Source organism: Chlamydotis macqueenii, chromosome 15, assembly GCF_036417535.1.
Source record: "Chlamydotis macqueenii isolate bChlMac1 chromosome 15, bChlMac1.mat, whole genome shotgun sequence".
In the NCBI taxonomy this organism is placed as follows: Eukaryota; Metazoa; Chordata; class Aves; order Otidiformes; family Otididae; genus Chlamydotis; species Chlamydotis macqueenii.
Genome location: NC_141570.1, coordinates 8,082,714 through 8,103,454, shown reverse-complemented (window position 1 = coordinate 8,103,454; position 20,741 = coordinate 8,082,714). Strand labels below are relative to the sequence as shown.

The 20,741-nt window shown below is 37.9% G+C and overlaps 1 protein-coding gene across 2 annotated transcripts in view; it reads left to right on the top strand.

Annotated features, from left to right (window-relative positions):
* Window positions 1–20,741, top strand: part of CYTH3 (cytohesin 3) — a 53,353-nt gene that overhangs the window by 28,083 nt on the left and 4,529 nt on the right. For both annotated transcript variants that reach the window (XM_086759863.1, XM_086759862.1), the window contains exons 3-10: window positions 24–88; window positions 506–572; window positions 4,812–4,930; window positions 8,789–8,869; window positions 11,014–11,126; window positions 12,565–12,713; window positions 13,494–13,605; window positions 20,600–20,676. In XM_086759863.1, the coding sequence (XP_086615989.1) occupies window positions 24–88; window positions 506–572; window positions 4,812–4,930; window positions 8,789–8,869; window positions 11,014–11,126; window positions 12,565–12,713; window positions 13,494–13,605; window positions 20,600–20,676 (783 nt within the window). The remainder of the gene's footprint in view (window positions 1–23; window positions 89–505; window positions 573–4,811; window positions 4,931–8,788; window positions 8,870–11,013; window positions 11,127–12,564; window positions 12,714–13,493; window positions 13,606–20,599; window positions 20,677–20,741) is intronic.

The following is a 20,741-nucleotide window of genomic DNA, read 5'->3' as shown; positions in this document are numbered from 1 at the left end:
ACTGTCCTTCCTTCTTTTGGCAGAGATTAAAATTTGAAATTGCCGAGGTTATGACAGAAATTGATAATCTGACTAGTGTAGAAGAAAGGTAAGTAATGTTAACATATGGACGTGGGTCCGTAAGACCTTGGAACAATATCTTCCAGGAGTAGCAAATAAAAATAGCTTTATCATGCTGAACAAACACTGGATCACCTTTGTTCAGTCTGTTATGAAGTCTCTAAAGCCTGACTTTATCCTGTTCAGGTGTGTCATTCGTTTGGAGAGAATGTAATATTTTAGGCTGTTCAGTTGATAATGATACAGTTCTCTGAAGCTACAATCACTTGACGGAATTGAAAACAGTAACATAATTTTCCCCCTTATAAAAAGTGAATGTCTTGTTTTTTAATAGAAAATACAAAGTAGCCTAAAGACAAATTAAGAGAAGCTCATCCAGAGTGGTTGTTTTTGTAAAAGAGCAACTGGTAACTGCTTGTTGTTTCTTCTTTTTCTCCATGTGTAGCAAAACTACACAAAGAAATAAGCAAATAGCCATGGGAAGGAAGAAATTCAACATGGACCCTAAGAAGGTAGAGAATTTTTTTTTTTTAACACTTGTCAGGAATCAAGTTCCTGCTTGTAATATGATCTATGACAAATACAGTTGTGTTTTCTTAAGAAAACATTTGTGATAATATAAGTTCCCAGGCCTTACTTGTATATCTTGTAACACACTGAGCAGAGGGTTAAATTAGCAGCAGTCATCTAGTCATTTGCCAGTCATGTGTGCTTTTTTCACTTAAGCAAACCTCTTTTGATAATGAAGGTTATTTATCAACAATCGAGTATGCCTGGTATTGATTGAGCTGGCTTGCAGAAAGATTATTTGTACCTGATAGAGGTGTTCAAATATAATTCTAAAAGTATTTTGATGTTTGGTTATTAGTGAGGCCGTACTTTTTTTTTTTTAATGCCCTCTTGTTTTTGTTTCTTCCAAAATACCTTTAACATATATTTTTTTTAATTTGTTCTCATATAGATGTTTATATTTGCATATCTAAATTCTGTTTGTGAGAAGGGCATGTATGAACATCTGAATGTTTGTATACATATATGTGTGTACCTGTATGACTTGTACAAACACCTGCAGGTAGAAACTTGGTTACCAATTTCAAGAAATCTACTGTGCATTTAGCCAAGAAGTAAAGTGGATAATTTCTCTGCAGTGTTGTACTTTTTTTAAATAATTGTTAGTTTTCTGGAAAATTCAAGGACCTGCACTGCTCACAGACCTCTCCCAATGTATTTGAAAGAGCTGCTTTGACATATTTGACCTTTAGCCTTTACTTTTCATTTTACATCTTCCGTGCTTTGTTTTACAGCCTTCTGTTGTTTGTAATTGAGGTTTCATTTTGAATTTGTGAAGAGTCTTCTTTAAGGTCTTTTGGGAGGTTGTTTAGCATTTGTTTTCTGTGTTAGTTCTTGACATGTTTTCTTTCCAATTGTATTTAGTTCAGTTACATTTTGGTGGCTTTTCTGTAATGTTCCAAGTACAGTGATGGCTGCTATTCTTCAACCTGCTTTCAATTTATCAGAAACACTCAAGTACTTTGAGCTATAGAACCTTTTTAAGCTGCTGACCATGTATTTTATTTTTATTTTCCGTTTTGGTGACTGTCTGACTTCAGTTCTGTTAAAGGCAGAATACCCTGAAATGTCCTGATAGTTTGCTGCAGTCCGGCTCTTTCACATCCCAGAAGTTTGCGGCAAAGTCACAGGATGATGTCAGATGTTTTCATTTCAGTGTTGACTATTTTTTTTTTTACTGTTCTTGTTGGGTGAAATTATTTCTATAAATAGATGCTGTGGCCACATTGCTACTGTAACATAATTTAAATGTGGTAAACAGACTTACAGTAGTGATTTCTTAATAATGTCTGTGAATCAGCGGTGGCCTGCAGTAGGTGGCTGCTCTAAAGCCGGATCGTCGTCTTGTTTGCAGCTGCTACTTGAAATTACAGGCAGCTAAAACAGACGTTCTAATGTTGAGAGAATTAGCTTGGGGTCATGGCAAAAAGGATATTTTTCCTTCATAAGTGGGAGGGAAGATGGTCTCTGGAGTTAGGAATGTGGAAGAACTGTGGTAATACCTGCGCTAATTCCCCCAAGTTTTCTTCTTTAAAACAAAAAACCAGAGTTCTAATGTTTTCATATTAGCAGGAACACAGTGAGGTAGTTTTCTGTTACCATTTTTTCTGAAGGCTTTTACATTTTCTGGTATGTAACCTATATGTAGAGCAGTTCTTCCTCCCCCCACGCAGAAAATCCTCGTTCAAAATAGCTGTGTTTAACACAGTTAGGTGATGTAACATCGTGCACTTTGCTGTTTGGATTTGGATAGCTAGCGTGGGAGGGGCTGTAATGGTGAGGTTTGTAAAACACTTCAAGAATCGCTCTGCGAAGGACACAACACCGTGCCTGAAGTTCGCAGCACAGGAAGTCAGTACTGCCTGCGTTGGGCCCAGACGATGAATTCTCTATGACAAAGGCAGGGTTTAAATAACTGCAAAATTTGTAATTAAGTTACTGGAAAAGCTGTGAAATTCAAAGCAGATTTCATTGCACTGACTTTAAAAAAAAATCTATGCAATATTTGTAGTGAATATTGAATATTACTGTAGCCATGAATTTTGTGTGGGGAGGTCAGACTAGTACAGCTGTCTTCCATCTCCTGTCAGTCTACAGACAGAAAATTTGCATCAAGACAAAAGACAGCGTAGGAGTTGACGGGGATTTGTCTGACCTATTTTACCATTCGTCCCAGATGCTGGAGGAGTTGTCCCAGAAAAATTCCTTTTCCTGACTATTTAACTTCTGGCTCTTTAACATCTTAAGAATTAAAAAAAAAAAAAGAGGAAAAAAATCCAGAAAAAGGAAAATCAAGTTGTTTTTTTTTTTTTTTTGTAGAGTGTTAAAGTATCTGCTTCTGTGCACAGAAATTTGTTTTCCATGCTTCCAGTCATGTCCATTATCTTTTCCAGTAACTTAAACAACTTTTTAAAACCTATTCTGGTCAGTCTGTTAACACTAACTGTGAATAATACAGTCCAGGTGTTGAACAAGGGAATCTGCAACTGCTATTTCTGATGTTTGTTAGGAGGAAGGTTCTCTCTTGGTTGATAGAACCTGGAAAGATTTTTGAATAACTTGGCATGGGAAAAACCGTTATGTTTCATAGTCAAATGAATTTTTGTACAAATAGTTATCAAATAAGCTTTAAAGGGATCATTTTTGAGGAAAGCTCAGCTATTTTTGCTTCAAGATGAAACCGATATGTTCTTTGCAATTAAATCACGTCTGTTCAGAAATGACTTATAAAAATACTAAGTTGTCAGCGTCGGAATACCAGCCTGTCATTTGAAATTAAGTTTTCAGATTATGATAAAATTGTTTGGAGAGAATTGCGTTCCAGACTTTTTTCTAAAAAGCTTCAAGCCTTATAATATCACAGTTCATTTTCTTTGTTAAATTAGATCAGAAAAATGACCTTTTTTTTTTTTTTTTTTGTCAGGCAGGTAATCGTTTCATTATAAAAAACCAGAATCCACTGAACAGAAAAATAATTACTTTTTTGAATGTTACTGCAGGGCTTCCTATGCTATATCAAAAAATAATGGAAGTTTTTCCAGTTGTAATGAATATATTCCATTTGGCGAAATTTAAAAACTTCTAGTATTTCTGAAATGATGAAATATTCTAGTAGGAAAGATGTGGAATAATTTATTAAGCTCTTATGTACATATTTGCAATCCAAGACATTAAGGTTGCTTACAGCTGCCATTTCTACTTTTCACTAGCATGCTGTTAGCAGTTTTATGAAATCAGCAGGAATAGCAACATCTTTGTTGGGGTGTGTGGTGGGGAAAAAAGAGCACTATCTCTTCATGACCTGCTGCGTATTGGAATAACATCCCTGCCATCCTTTACGTAATCCTTATATAACTTTTAGTCTCCTTTCTTTACCACTTTGCAGAAAGTTATCTGGGCATCCCTAGAGTGTGCCAGTTATAGGGACAGTAATTTGTGGAGGCATAGGAGTCCGGGGGCTTGATCAAGTACCCACTGAGGGACAGGGTAAGACTCTTCTCCTGGCTTTGATAGAAGCTCCCTGGTAGAAGCTTGACTGGTTCGTGAAGAGTCTTTTGTGAATAATCTAGTTCGAGTCCTTTGTGAATAGTTTAGTTCCAGCACGACCTGGAGTCACTGATAATCCCAGTGTGAGCATAAACTCTCTTAAACCGGTTTCAGTATCTTCAGCCATGACTTCTACTGCAAGTAGTGGCTTGATGTGTTGGGTTGCAGTTTGTAGATTATAACAGATGCTTTGTTTTGCGTCATGGTGGTAATTAAGTTATTTCTACGTACCTCTTCATTATATGATTTTATGTATTATGTCTCTGCAGACGTTTATGAAATATTGTGAACCAGCTCACACATTAACTCCAAAGAGCAACATGGAATCATTATTCAATTATTATCTGATATTTCTGTTGTTGAGGGATTCAAACTGCCACCTAGTACTTCTAGCCTTAAAAATGTGTTCGCATTTTAATGTTTAAACCAGTACTAAATATTGCTTTTCTAACTAGAAAACATTTGTTTACCATTTCATTAGGGAAAAAAAAAAATCTGTAGGCTAATGTACTACTTAATATGCTATGTATATGTCTGTGTCAGTGTATTAATACCAAATGTTTTGAGCGGTATTTATATAAATGCTTATGGAAATAAACGTAACGGTCCTTTTCCTCTGGAATTGCTCTTTCTAGGGAATACAGTTTCTGATAGAAAATGACCTCCTGCAGAACACTGCAGAAGACATTGCACAGTTCCTTTATAAAGGAGAAGGATTAAATAAGACGGTAATTGGAGATTACCTCGGTGAAAGGTAAAATAAAAATATTGAAACTTTGTTCTTGAGTTTACAAAGCAATACTTACGGGTTTTGGTAGTTAGCTTCCCCTTCACAGGGTGCATGGGAGAGCTACTCGATTGCTCTGGGATCTATAAAAGCTACACTGGGAAGTAAAACTATTTAAGGTATTGCAGTAGGTTTTCTTTCTGTTAGGTTGTTGTTCTTTTTAAGCAGGTACATTGTGGAATAATATTTAATTAATTGTAACTTACTATTTTGAGAAAATATCCTTAAGTTTGGCTATAGTGCAGAATTTAATATTGTAAGCTTTTGGAATTTCTTAGAGTTGTATTGCAACAGTTCCGGTAACTCTTGATACTGTGCCCAGACAAGGAGTGATTTACAATCACTAATAATTGGGTAGTAAAGAAATGACTTACTAAAATGAGTAGTTCCTGGGACAATAGTTACAAGCAAGTTTTAGTGTTGCCTTCTTCCCTGCACACAGACTTCCCAGTAGTAAGCAGGCGTATCAAAGGGCAGCCGCGCTGTATCGTTATCAATCCTAGGACAATAAACAGGCAACATGCGTGTTTACGCATACTAGTGCAAACACAATGAAAATGGAAGTTGCTTCCATTGCTGTGCAACCCAGGAATTGATTTCAAAAAAGGCAGCGGGAAGAGACGGAAGTGAAGAGTGGGTTGGAGTGCATGTGCCTACGTGCTTGCATGCGTTCCGGTTCAGGTACCAGTTATGGAGGTTTAAAAGTTGACTCATTTAGGATATACTCCTGGAGTGATATGTTCTGGCAGATCCCTTTTGAGGCACCCGTAATCTGTTTACAGCATCAACAGCTTAGTTTGTGCTCAGCAACTTCCTTCTGACTTTAATAGGTTTAATGAAAGCTTTCCCTGTAGTATGTGTATTTTGAAAATAGATGTTTCCTATGAAGTTTCTATACAGTATATGTAGACATTTCAACAGATCTTATATGACAGCATTATGTTGTTTCTCTGTAATGTTTGGGCAATCAGTATTATAAAATCACTTATATGTTAATATGCATGGTTGTGTAACTGTAACAAGCTTTGTACAAAGCAGTCTGTGTTCATTTTTGAGAGCTGCATTCTATGTTGGCGTTGTCTTCTGAAATACTTCCAGTTTTCTAGCCTTATTCCCACAACCCCTGTACTCATGCAGAAAGTTCTTACCAGTATGTCCAGGCCCACTGGAGACATCGCTAATATTTGTGTGAATATTTATGGGTTCACATTTAAAATTAAAAAATTTATTGCTTGTTCTTTTGCATCTCTGGCAGGGATGCCGCTAGGGAGCACGATGGTCTAGTCTGAAAATACAGGGCAACCTTTCTTAATATTGAGTATGTATACAAATAAATATGCAATTCAGTTGTATCTTCTGAATCTTTCAAGACTTAAGTACAGACAAATGCAGTGGTCATACTGAATAGCAAATTTGATCAGGAAATTTTATATAAATCTATCAACTGGATAATGGAATCTTAGGAGAAGTGAAAAAAAATAACATCCTGCTCCTGTTTTGCCACAATGTAGAAGCAACCTATCCATTTTAAGAAGCAGTTGAAGTGAAAAAGAAATTTAAAATTACTTTTTGCTTTAAAAGGAGCTTTTATTCAGTGTATCCAGTCAGCTACTTTAATTGTTTTTTTTTTTTAACATGTTTCTTCATTTCTGTGAATGGTGTAATATTAATATGGTAATGGGAAGCAAGTGATATTTCTATTTTTTTCCTTCACTTGTATGAATTAATAAGGGGAGGTGGAGGTGTAAGGATGACAATCTGATTTTCACAATATATATGGACATTTCAAGATGGTCAGATCTGAAATGGGCAGTTGGTTCATCATACTCCTTTGAACTGCACTATTAATTTCCTAGAATCCTGATAATTTTTATTCATGTTCCTCTGAAAACAATGTATTAGACCTTTAGGTCCTGCAGTAAAATAAATACCCTGGGATAAAATAAAGTAAAATAAAATGTGACAATTGAGGTGGTCTTAAGCTGCTGGTTTTGCTTTGGTGACTCCCTCAGAAACAGGCTGTTAAGTGATTTGTGCTATGCAAATAGCAGTGCATATTATAGATGAGTTTTTGTTGAGTTAGGCATCTTTAATCAAGGCATTTGGAGCTGAGGACATTCTCTCTTACTTTGCCACTCCCTCTCAGGGGCCCATCATGAATAACTTATGCATTCTAGCTAAATATAGCTGAAGACGAGACCAGGGTAGTCAACAGAATGAAATATTTGTATAACATTTTGCCATAAAGAGATATATTTTAAATTATTGACTTTTATAGTGTTACAGCACTCAACAAACTGAAAACGATGACTGGGAAAATGGAACGAGATAATACCTAATAAAGTACAATAAATAAGGGTTTAATTACATCCTATAAAAGATTTAAGATTTCTTTGTGTGTGTGTAAGTCCGCTTGTTTTTTTCAAGTGGCCTCTTAGACCTTTCATGACATTTGGCTTGTGTCTTTGGAGCTGTACCCAGCACAAGTTGTCAGTTAATCCACTCTACATTAAAACTTAGAAGAGGAGAAATGCGAGCGTCAGGCTGATATTTATTCTGAATTACTGCAGCTTTACGTCCGTAAAAGCAAAATCAGTATTTGGCTTAGAGTAACAAAGTACCCCTATTGAGTGCTCTCCTTTACTCTGCTATTACAACACTTTCACTGCTCTGGAAAGGAGTCAGGCAGTTGAATCGTGTGTTACTGAACTTGGTGAGAATGGCTTCATTTTGCTCGACAGAGCTGGTGTGTTTTTCTGTAAACAATATGGGGACATCCTAATGAATGGATAGTTCATCTTGAGGTATTTACTCGTGAGTGTTACAGGTTAGTGTGAGTAGGCAGTCAGTAATGCAACAGGTAATTCTCAGTGGGTGCACGCCTTTCTATTTTTGGGTGGAGGCTGATCTGCAACATTCTGCCTTGCTGATGTACTTAAAGCACACCCTGAGGAGCGTAAACCTTTATGCTTCTGGCGTGTGAACTCAGTGATGGTGTAGGCTAAATCCTGTCTGCATCCAAATAGTTTTGTGTTCATTAATGTTTAAATGTTACTTTTGCATTTAAACACCTTTCTGTCAAACGAAGCATAATTCCGCTCATGAGTTGTAGTAATATAAATGATAGGTGAGAGGAAGCCCATGCAAAACCTATTCTGATTTTAGTAAACTTCTCATTGTAGCTACTTTTGAGAATGGAGTAAGAATGTAGTACATACTGAGTAGCTCTTTTAAAAAGCTATTATTTTTCTTGGGTACAGTCCGTTGAAGCATTTCTGTTCCTCGTCTTTGTACATAAATTAATATACTGCTTTAATATTTTATCTTCTTAGAAGAAAAAATTGGATAGTTTGTTTTTCTTGTGTTGTATGGCTAAAGAAATTAATCTTACATTAACCATTGTTTTAAGAGTTCATGACACGATTTCTGCAAAAGACGTTTTACTAGATAAATTTACCAGATATCGTTCCATATCAAGGCAGCTGCAGTAGTAATAAATGTGACGCAAAGAAGGCCAGACCGTTTTCAGGTCATTAAATACACCATGCTAAAATCTGTTCAAGTGTACTGGCTCTTGCTAACCTGCTGTTGTAGTTCAGCCCCCTCACTAAACAAAACCACAACACCTGCCAGCAAAGATGGGCAAAATACTAGTATTAAATATTACAATACCTCTCAAATAAATGTGTAAACTATATCTGATGAGTTGATTTGATCAGTATGATCATTTATTTCCTTGCCTATTCTCGGAAGCAAATAGAGGTAACTAAGATAGCTTTAAAGTTCAGAATTGTAATTGCGTGTTTCAATTTCTGTCTTTTATAGAGATGAATTTAATATTAAAGTTCTTCAGGCTTTTGTTGAACTCCATGAGTTCGCTGATCTCAATCTTGTACAAGCCTTAAGGTGAGTAAATTCTTTTTTTGACATGAGCTTCCTTTATCAAATTGTACATTCATATGAGTCACTACGTTGATTTATTTGTCAGAAAGCTGATCTACAGCTCAGCATGATTATATGCATTACTGTGCAAGTTAGCAGAGACAGCTCTGTTTTAATCCTTCTGATTGCTTGTGTGCGTGCTGCCCTTGAAGGTGAAAACTTTTAATTATTTCAGATGAGTACAAACAACTAAAACATAGCCGTAACTCTTTGGTGTGCCTGCTGTACGTGGATGTTTGAAGATCTGTTTTGTATCTTAGCACAGATATAGACGTGTCGGGTTTGTGTGGTGGTGGGGAGTTACAGTGGTGGCTTCTGTGAGAAGCTGCTGTAAGTTTCCCCTTTGGTGGACCCAGCACTTGGTCCCGAGTGGGGCTAAGCTACCACTGTAGGTAAAAAAGAAACAAACTCCTAACTCAAGCAAATAAATAATTTTATTTGCTGATGTCTTCTTTCTCCTTTCCTTCCACTTCAACTTGTTCTTCTGGGCGGGGAGGGGGGGAATCCCACTGACCATAATCAGTGATTATGTTCAATTGCAAAGAGGTAAACTTTGAATCAAGTAACTTCCTTCTGCTTTTCTCAGAATTTCCCACTTGTCGTGGAAAAAGAGGTGTAATATCTCAGGGTACTTTTTTCCCTTGCTGAGTGAATAGTTTACTTGATTTCTCTGGGATGCCAGCATACAGTGACCTTGTGAAGTCCCTTCTCATCTTGGTGGAAATCCATAATAGATCTAGCAGATTCAGTTGATTTAGACAGTTCTGCCAAGTGACTCCCTCCTGACACCAGATAAATTGAAATGTCCCTGTGATCTTTGTGTCTGGTGCAGTGCCTTGTGATGTGGAGTCAGAACAGCTTTGCTATGGTTGAGTGATGTGGTGATGATAACTTGAGCTGCCTGAGGCTTAAGCTGAGGAAGCCTTTTCTCTGGCTGCTGAAGCTTATTTGGAAGGCTTCATATTCCTGTCTTTTTTACCCAATTTAACGTTAGGTTTGACTTTATTCTTCCTTAGCAGCTACTACTATTAAATGTTTGTATTTTGGTAGCTTACAAAATTCGTGATCTGGGTTGGAACCTTGCGTGAGGTGAGTAAAAGATGGTCTATACAGCTGACAAACTAAAGATGGCCTGCGGCACTTTGATATGATGTCCTGAAATGAAAACTGATGAAGACAGGAATAAATGGTTATTATATTGGCAGCCAGTGTACAGGGAACATCGAGAAATTGTTTTGCATGGCAGAGCATGTAACTTTGCTGTTTTAGATCCTGTTTTAATTTAGATAATTCTTTTGCTAAGAAAGAAAAGAAAAGAATAAGTGATTACATTTGCTGGAGCTGTTTAGCTCCACAGTGTGCCAAGAGTAAATTTGTGAAGACTTCTGTCCTGTATGCATTCCAGTGTACCTATATGTAGAAATAGTTGTGAGTGTAAAACTCTATTTCAGTTCACGCTGCTAAACAGGAGCACAGATCTCCTGTACAAAATTACTCAGGTGAAATGACTCCTTATTTCTAAGATCTGAGTCTGATTCTTGTCGGGTGAACTTACACTAGACAGGCAGCACTTCTTTAAACACTGGAGTTTTTCTTCTTGTTGTTACTGGTTTTTTTAACATTTGAGGAGTTCAGGTAAAGATGTTAAGTGTTTTTGTATTCCTTGCTTCTCTCCCCTACCAGAAATATTTTAGATAATGTGTCTTTTTACATTGTAAGTAAAGTCTAGCTTAGTGTTTATTGCTTTTAGTAGCCAGGAAACCCAGGGAGGATTGAACTGGTTGTTTCCCCATAGCATTCTCATGCAAAAATGGGATGCATACAGAAAATTGTTTACTAGTCTGGAAAAAAGAGAGTCTCAGAACATGAACTGCCATATTATCTTGCCTGATAGCATGCAGTGTTGCTGGCTGAATTACTGGGCTAGCCATCTGTGCATGTTGCTTTATAATAGCTCCTGACTTGTGTATTGAGAGATTGAGAACATATTTCTAGGACATTTATATAGATATTGCTGATTTTTTTTTTGTTTGTTTCTGATTATTAGTAATACATGCTTAGTATATAAATACTGGAATGATTCTAACAACTATTCTTCCCCTCTGTAGGCAGTTTCTGTGGAGCTTCAGACTCCCAGGAGAGGCTCAAAAAATTGATCGTATGATGGAAGCTTTTGCTTCACGCTATTGCCTTTGTAACCCAGGAGTCTTCCAGTCTACAGGTTAGTTGCAGGAAACAATAGCTCTTGAGTGTATATATTTGTGGTTTTGGATCTTGTATGTTCTTCTGCATCTAGTGCAAGGAGACAATGGACAATTTGGAAGTTCAGGATAAAGTAGTATGTGAAATGAGAAATTTCTGAAAACTGAGAAAATACAACTAATCCTACACTTCATTTTCAGGATGTGCAAGCCTATGGTCAGAATGCATTTCCATTTATAAATCTTCAGTATTAATGTATATCTAAGCCAATTAAAGTATAAAACACATTTTAGAAATGTCACCAAAGATTTTGGCTAGGAATTGGGAAAGTAAGATTCTCAGGGGCTTAAAAGGCAGAAGAGACCAATAGCTTGCATAGTCTTGTCTGTCAGTTATAAGGACTTTGCAGCTGATTATCTCTGTATCAAGCCCACCTATACATGGTTATAGTATATTATCTAGAAAGTAATCCATTTTTGTTATGAAGACTGTATCGTTTTCCTTTAGCAGTCTGTTTATCTCAGCTAGAAATGCACCTTAGTTTTCCATTTAATTGCTTGGTTTAGAATTAATCAAGTCATAAAAACTAACAGAACTTCATGATACTGCACAGAATGCATCATTCTGGGGTTGTTGGTCTGTTTAGTTCCATACTCACATAACTTAACTTGCTGTTGGTCACTTAGTCTGAGGAACAGGAAGGCTGGGAAAAGGTTAATGTTAAGCAACAGCTAGAGAGGAAAGTACTTACTGAAAACAAAATGCTGAAGATGCAAACACATTTTTCCTCTGTGTAGCAGAGAGTTTTCCATCCTGCTCTTTCTTACACAGGATCTTCTACTTGAATTCTGGGAGAATTTATTATAATCATAAACATGTCAAGAGGCATGATAAGATCTCCTTTGTCATCTTTCGATGTTATTCAGTGGTACCAGCCACCTTGTGTCTGCCAAGAAACGGAGTCAATGTCATTCTCAGTTTGTTTAAATGCAATTCAAATATTTTTTTGAAGAGACTGTTCTTTCTCCTTGGAGAAAGCTTTGGAAGTACTTTGACTAGGAGTCTGATTGACCAGGTTTATACAGGATGTACCAATATGATCTAGGCAAAATCTGTGTGCAGAGAACGTTTTGATGAACAACGCTTCAGTGTTTCAAGTGAAATGATAATTTAGGGTTATGGCAATGATTTTGGAGATTTTAAATTTTTTTTTTTTTTTTAGTTTTCTTGTACTGTTTTTCTCATACTGACTTTTAATTTGAATTGTTACATGTTTTTTCTTCTTAGGCTTACTTCAGCAGTTTAAGGAAAGATGAGACTTTGTTTTCATGGATAGTGTTTGGGATTTTTTGACTACCTGTTTCTTTTTCTTGATCAGTCAAGATGAGTTATGTATTCATTTTACAGGATTCTGCCACAACACACAGAGATAAATCATTTTTCAAATCTTATTTCAGATACATGCTATGTGCTGTCATTTGCGATCATTATGTTAAATACCAGTCTGCACAACCATAATGTAAGAGATAAACCAACAGTAGAGAGGTTTATTTCTATGAATCGTGGAATTAATGAAGGTGGAGACCTTCCAGAAGAATTGCTACGGGTAAGTCAGGCTGGGTAAGACAAGGCGTTGTTTTGTGTTTTTAATGGGAAACGTAGAAGCATGTACAACAGTTCTCAGGCAGATTTGTCGAGGGAAAGTAAGAGGAACGTTGTCTAGCATGAATAACGGAGTAGCTGAAAGAAACATTTTCTGATACTCACAGCTGCTTTGAAGTCGTTCCTCCCTATAGTCAATCTTTTTTTGAGGAGAGGAGATTCCAGAGAAAATACTCTGTGTATCGCTCAGTAGCTTGGTGATGGCAAAATTCTTGTGGAATTGGCTTCTCACAAAAAGCAGTAGTATTTCTGGATGTCAGAGAAAGCTGGAAAAGGTAGTAAAAATCATTGTTTCATTATTGCCTCTCATTTCTTTCCATGTGTCTTGTGGAGCTTCCTCCTGTCCCTTGAGATTAAAAATACTTATTTCTCTAAGACAGTGTGAGAGTCTAAGCCATTTTCTGAAAACCCAGATTCATGTAGCAAAACTTGTATTAAATGAGAACTGGAGCTGAAACCTTTGAAATACTGAATGCTGAAGCTAAAGAAATAAGGTCTTTGCTAGGAGTGCTTATATAATCTGTAAAAAAAGACACACTTGTTTATAGATGAAGTAGTTTAAAATCAAACTTAATCAAAGTAGTAAACAGCAAGGGAGCAGGGATGGCCCACACTGTGTTTATGCTTTTTATGCAAATAGCCTGAGAAGCAGTAGCATGTCCTGGTTGCATTTTCTGTTAGACGTTTATTAATGAGGTCTTTTTCCTTTTTTTTATTCTTCTAGAATTTATATGAAAGTATTAAGAATGAGCCGTTTAAAATTCCAGAGGATGATGGAAATGATCTAACACATACATTTTTTAATCCAGATAGAGAAGGTTGGCTGCTGAAATTAGGTTAGTTATAAGGGCAGTTTTGCTGCTATATGTTTGTTTGTTGTTAGCGTGTTTGCCGCTTCCGTGTCTATCTGCTTCCTTGTGAAGGTAACAGGATTAACTTTGTATTTACAAATGTATGAACCAAAATGAGTAACTCCTTTTCATCTGAAGGTTGTTACTTCTTATTTTGCATACCCAAATTATCAATCTTTTTTCAAACTTTGGAGTTTTATTTCTGATCTATGAGAAATAAAAACTCAGCGACAAAAAGGAAATGCCATGTGGTATTTACATGCTGTGACTGATAAATGACAACTAAGTGTCCATAAGGTCATTTCAGAAAACTCTGTGATATTTCAACTCAGTTTTCTGTGTACCAAAAAAAAAGGATTTCTCTTCAAGTAGTTATTTTTGTATGTCTTTATTTTTCCATATTATTTGTGAGTTTCTCTTGGTTTGGTTTTAGCTATAATTTTTTAATGAGTGGTTTAAATGTGCCTTCTTGTTTTCCTTATGGCCTATGACCTATCACCTTTCTGTTCTGTGACTGGCTGTCTCTGCTTATTCTGCATTAGGAGGTACGTATCTGATTGCTTTCCAGTCCCCTCTTCTTCAGTTGCTCATTCTTTTATTTTCTTCCTCCTTCCTCCTGTTTTATTTTCTTTTTTTTTTTTTTTTTTTTTTTTTTTTTTTTTAAATCAAGTTTATTGTAGCATTTTGCTTTTTCACTCTGTCACTAACAGTGTCATCAGTGGTACTCTGAAAGACTGGCATGTCAGTGTCTAGCTCACATGCAAGTGTCTTCTGCAAAAGAAGAAAGTTTTTACATTTAAAGCAGAAAAATAAAGGTGACTATTCAGCATACTTGTTCATTGAAGAACATATCAAGGGAAGAGTAATTTCTACTGAGAGAAAACATCTTACTCTTGTAATGAAGTTCCAGAGTGATTTTGTTACCTGTATGTCAATTAGATTGAAAGATTGCTTACATTTGAAGTACACATTTATAAAAGTGGTTCTCTTTCTTGCTTATTTTCCTTTGTAAATAATATATTCAATTTACTTCACAGAATCTTAAGTGAGCACCAAATTTAGGGTTGCAGAAACCTCTAGTAATTTGCAGTCTCCTGGCACTGCGGGATGCCCTTGTTTACAGACTGTTTAAAGTTGATGGGATTCACTTTTTCCTTGGGCTTAGGAAATTTTTTCCTATCTATAGGAAACCGATACGGGGGTGAGCACGGTGAAAGTAGAGCCCGGTTAGAGCCACGGGCCCACTCTGCTGATTGCACCTGGAAATTAGGGGTCATGTTAGTGCTGGAAGAAAATAGATGTGAAAAAGAAGCATTTGTAATTAATTCACATGCTCTCTTCTCTGCTGTGGATCTATAGAGCTCTTTGTCTTTCTAACTACAAAAAAGCAAAGCTCTTGCTTTTTGATGTGTGTTGACTCAGCTGGCACAAAGATGACTTTGCAGTTTTTCTCCATTTTGTAGTGTGAAGCGATAGCTGTCTCAACAGAAAGGCTTTCAAGATGATGTAGATTGCATGTGCTTTCTGGGGAGAGGTTGGGTATAAGCCCATGCTGGGCATATTTCTCTTTCTGTTGCTAGTGCCCTCTCATATACTCACACATAGTGAGAGTTCAAGCAAGAGTGTGAGTGTGTGTAGAGGAGTGACAACATCCCTTGTGGAAGAAACTGTCAGCATAAAAGAGAGCTAATAAAAAAATAGAGGAACAAAGAAATAGGAAAAAAAAAAAAAGGTGACTGAAAGTCAGTGAGACCTGCCAGGTCTCTCTCTGGCTCTGGCGCAAGGGCAATAAACCAACTTTTCATACGTACGACGTAGATGAAAGACAGCGCCCAGAAAACCCAATAGCAAAAGCGTGTGTGAAACGGAAGGGTGTTGCACTTAACACTCCCGTGGCGTGAGGGTTGTTTGAATAAAGTAGTGAAACGTGTCCAGGAGCCTCCGGTGAATCAGCCTGTACAAGCGTGAAGCTGCGCTTCCGCGAAAGACTGTGATTTTTTTCAGCAGACACCGACTGGTACAGACAAATACATTTTGCCAGTTTAGATGCAGTGACCAGAAATAAACCTGGCAATCTTTTGTTGTTGTTGTTTTCTGTCTGTCTTTCCTTTACCTTGAGTTTCCTATTTGCTAGGAGGCTTAAACTCTATGTTTGAGAGTGCTGTCTCAATCCACATTGTTTGCATTTTTTCTGTCCTTTCTGTTGGGAAACACTTCTTGTGAAATGGGTATGTTTTCCTTCAGTTCTGGAAGATGCTAATATTAAAAGTTTAAGTATTGTTAAAATGCTAAGGAGGCTATTCCTGCAGGAGAGTTTAAGTGCTCAGTTATGGTAATACTTGACAGTTAAAATAGGAAGCTTTTATATAAAGCTATAAATAGGACTAAGACGACTCCCAAACCCTGAGTATATCAAGACAGTATTTTTTATTTCTTACAGTCATCTCATCCCATTTATCTTCTTCTGCCCCTCTTTTTAGTATTCCAGCTCACCGTATTGATTATCCTCTGGGCAGGAGATGGATATGATGAAATGTCCATGTATATTGTAAAATTCAGCTGTCCTAAAGACCGCCCGAGCTCTCTAGCTGGGCACTGGGTTTAGAAAGCTGGGAAGATGCAAAATGCTTTTAGAGAGTTTGCTGCTCTGAATTGTTCAGAGGTGACTTTGTGTAAGTCCGAGTGCCAAGCCTGGCAGCAGGACAGCAGTTCCAGTTTATCTGTCCAGATTCAGCTGGTGCCTTTATATAGACATCTCAACTTAGTTTTACTGAGATAATCATTCTGTTCTACATTGTTTGAAGCATGGTGTAATGAAAGTGAATGCTACAAGTGAAAAACTGAAAGCTGCTGAGTGCGAATGAATCCTCACTTAGAGCAGCTGGAGACATTGGGAACTTTTAGATTTTTCTGCATCATAATTATTGGTGGTGGTGGTACCATGAAACTTTCTGCCATGCACTTTAATGTATGTGCTCTCTGTCCTAATGCCCAAGTTAGAATAATTTTGTACAGGAAGGCATTTCCTTGGCTAAAACGGCTTCTTTTGGCAAATAGCTTGGTTTGCATAATATTTTCTTCTAGTTAGAGGGAGGCTGTGACATTCCGCCAAACTGGAGAGGAAATGATTCAAGCCAGACACATGATCGTGTTATTTTTTTCTGCCAGTCAGGCAGTTGCTGAGAGCTTGGAGTTTGTCCAGGAGCTTTGCATCCGGGCCTGTCCCGCCAGTGGTGCTTATTCCAGCACATCTGTCCTTGAGAGGATGTCGTTTCTCTTCTCTGATCCGGGGCGAGAGAATAACGGTGCTTGATCAGGAAACCAGTGCCTTCCGGTACCTGCCCAGCTCTCGTGGTAGCTGATGCTCCTCTAGGTTGAGGCAGTTAATGTTGCAGTCAAGGTAAAATGCTTTTTCAGAGCCACTCAGACTTTCATCCAGTCATCTGCACAGCTGTACAGATCCCAAGTCCATTCCACATAGTGGTGTCTAAGTGAACTGAGAAGGAAAAAAACATTGTTGACGTGTGTGTCTGTCTCTTTCTCCTCAAAAACTTTATATAAACATGCTGAAGAGTTGGGTAGAACTTTCTAATTCTAGGTACATTGCTGCCTTTATTCCTAAGGTGTTTTTTAAATTTTGAAATTGATGCTTCCTAAGTCATTGCCAGTTGTTTTCCCTTCAGTACAGGTGGTTTCTTTTACTGTGTTCTCTAGTTTGTACTTTACCCAGAGCAGGAAAAAAAAACCCCAAGCTATGTTGGTTTACATAGGTGGAGAGGGTTTCTATTTCTCTTTCTGCACATTTCGCCTTGTTGTGGCCTTTTCTTCTAGTTGCCTTAGATTTCCACCTACAAGATACCGTGCTGCTTTATTTTGTTGTTTGAGATGTCTTTGCATTTTAGTTAATCGGCTAGATCTTTGAGAAGTGCATCACTTATATCTCTCCATTTCTGTAGGTGCTTATGGATTCCTACTCTGATTTTCGTAATCCTCTTCTGCTAACTTAATTCCTTCCAGTTTTAATCTTTAAAAGGCTGAGAGCTGGAATAAGATACGGAGTATGGTACTAAACCCTTTGTTGTTGTTTTGTGAGCCTACGGCAATCTCAGCCAAAGAAAAGAATGTTTTGTTATCACAAGTTCTTGCCCATTAATCTTGCATGCAGTGTTTACGGGCCACAAAGCCTTATCAGCCGGCTTCTTGGGCTTTAGCTCATTGTACAGGCATATTAAATGCATTTTATATGGTGACCCCTGCAAACGTGATGAGAACGGATCAGATCGCCTTTCAAGCTTTATTAGAGTTTCTCTGCTGTTGACAGCTACAACTTAGTAATGGGGTGGGGAGGCAGAGACTTGTATGTGAGAGTAGTTCCTTATCCTGTAAAAAATCCTGCCTTGCTGCTTTTTGTCTGAAGAAAAGAATAACTCATAGCTTGGCGGAGCAGGGACGTAGGGTCTGTGTCCGTGACTCAGCCGAGTGCTGTAACCCAGTGAGCTACTGACTGTCTCAGGGAGAGGGGAGCAGCAAGAGGGATGTAGCTGGAGATACTGGATCTTCTTTCTGGCTTCAACATCAGTACTGTCCTGGGGCTGTGAAATGTTTAATGACAAAAACGTCATCAAATCTGATTACAAAAGGTTTCAGGTTTGAGAAGTCTGGCTTTGTCAAATAGGGGGGAATGTTGTCAGGAAAAAATCCAGCAAACTCGACTGTAATTTACTACTTGGTACTTCATACTGTTCTAGGAGGTGTGTGTTTTAAGTCCATTGCTTCTGCCTTAAACTATAAGCAGGCCTTCCTTTAAGTATATGGTTATTACCTGATTATTTTTGTTGTGTTTGGACATGATATCACAGTTTGCTCAGTTTAAGCTGCCTCTGTGATGGTAACCTGTTCACCTGTTTGTTGCATCTTGTCTTTGGCTGCGTTGTTTTTCTGCTAGAACTGGGCAAGCCATGGCATTTGATGCTACCTGATGTTACCTGTTAGCCTGAAAAATGTGGTGATGTTTTTGGGCCATAAAAATGTTAAATTATGTTAACCTGTTAACCTTAGAGAGCAGAACATGACCTAAAATCATGGCAGTGAACATTGGGTTGTATGAAAAAATGTCGTCGTGTGGCCATAGCAAGGACTGCCCTGGCAGCCGTGCTGACTCTGCTGCTTACTCATTGATCTGGAAGTGAGTCAAGCTAAAGTTCATCAGCTTTCCATTCCTGGCCCAAATACTTCCTGATACTTGAAACAACTCTCAGTCAAGGTGATGGGAATTTTTCTAGTGACTTACGTGCCAGTTTGAATGTTTCTGCAATGCTTTGTTTAAGGATCCGTCACAGCGGTTGTACTAGAATGCCAGCACTTCTTCCCTCACTGTCTCCAGTTCACTCAACCATTCATTCTGTCACGGCTTCTGCATCTTGCACTATTTTGCCTTCTCTTATTTCACCGCACCTGCTTGCAGATTGAAATTTTCTTAAGATGTGTGTGCGTGTAGTGGAAACAAAAAGTGTATTGAGTACATTGAACATTGCAGTGTGTTAGCTACTGGGTTATCGTGTAGGGCATGAAACCAAGCAAAAGGAGGATACGACGTGCAACAACGCGCTTGGTCTGCAATGGAAGCGCGTAGTAGGCTGTTATAAAGACATTTTGTGATACTCCTAGAATTGTTCCTTAACTTAATATGATTTGGATTTCTGTATTAAACGAAAACCCAGCTATCTCAAGTAGAACAAAAAGATTAAAAAATTATGCTCCTGTTGTAGATTTAGTTATGTGACTTGCATTAAATTGGCGGTCTTGTGTGTATTAATGGTTCTCTTTTACGCACGGGTGTTCAATAGCAAGATCAGCTATTTTGAGATGTTGGGTTAATGAGATTAAATCGCTGCTGAATGGATGATGCACAGGTGGTGACATAATCCTGGAGTCAGATAACTATGGTGGAACTATGCCTGCATGTTAATAACACATGAATGCCTAATCTACAATTGTCTTTCCTGGAAATTAGTTTTAAAAATAATGTAATTGTGCAATGCTAGACGTTTTCTGAAGTAGCAACAGCAGAAAACCAGCTGAAGGGGCTGAGACAATAACGTGTGTTTCTAAAAGGAACTGTTCCCTACAATAGGACGTTAGCAGGTGTAAGAACAAGGAGCTCTGTGGTTGCTGTTGCCTAAATTGTTAATGCAGGAAAAAAGGGCATTTTTTGAGCAGTAGCTATTTCTTCAGTCAGGTGTACTCAGTCGTATATTAACCCATAACGAGAAAATGTTTGTAAAGTACAAAATGATGGAAAGTGACTAAAAATGGTACATTTGGGCGTAGGATTTGCTCCTTATTCATGACACGCCGTATTTGTTCTGCTGATAATGCTTAGAAGCCTTTTATGCACTTGATGTTAAATCTGGAAATAGAGATAGGTTCTTAATTACCTGTGCGCTCGTGAGCGGAGGGAAAGGAAGGTGATAAAATGCCCTTTATTTTGCTGATGGACCCTTTCCTCGTACGGGACAGGCTGTGGAGAGGGTTAGTCCTGCTGCTGGAACCCATTTACTGGTTTTGCTGGTGATGGGCCTGCCTTTGCCGTAGCAGCACTGAGTGCGTTTCTGAAGGCTGTAGAGCATTAATGTTTCTGATGCAGTAAACAACTGTGACGGCATGGACGGAGGGAGCAGATCTGGCTGCCAAACTGTGGCATTCATTCTCTGTGAGAGAGGAGGAGTTTGCAGCGTTAGAGCACACCGCCGTTGTGGCCGGTCAGCACACCATAGTTAATGCTGCCTCAGGAGTTTGACCTTAGTACCAGAGTTACAGTAACACGTGCCTTTAACCTCAGCTCATCTGTGCCTGATCCATTTACTGTTAAGTAATCAAGCCATATTTTGAAAAACAAGCAAAATTAAATTACTTTCTTATCTATTGTTGAAGCCTTGGCAGCAACACACATCTAATTCAGCCGTACCTTCGATTGTAGGGGGAAGAGTGAAAACGTGGAAACGGAGATGGTTTATTCTGACTGATAATTGCCTGTATTACTTTGAGTACACAACAGTGAGTATATGTTCCAGTGAACTTTGTTTGCAACCAAGATATTTAAGTGGCTATTAATGTGATAT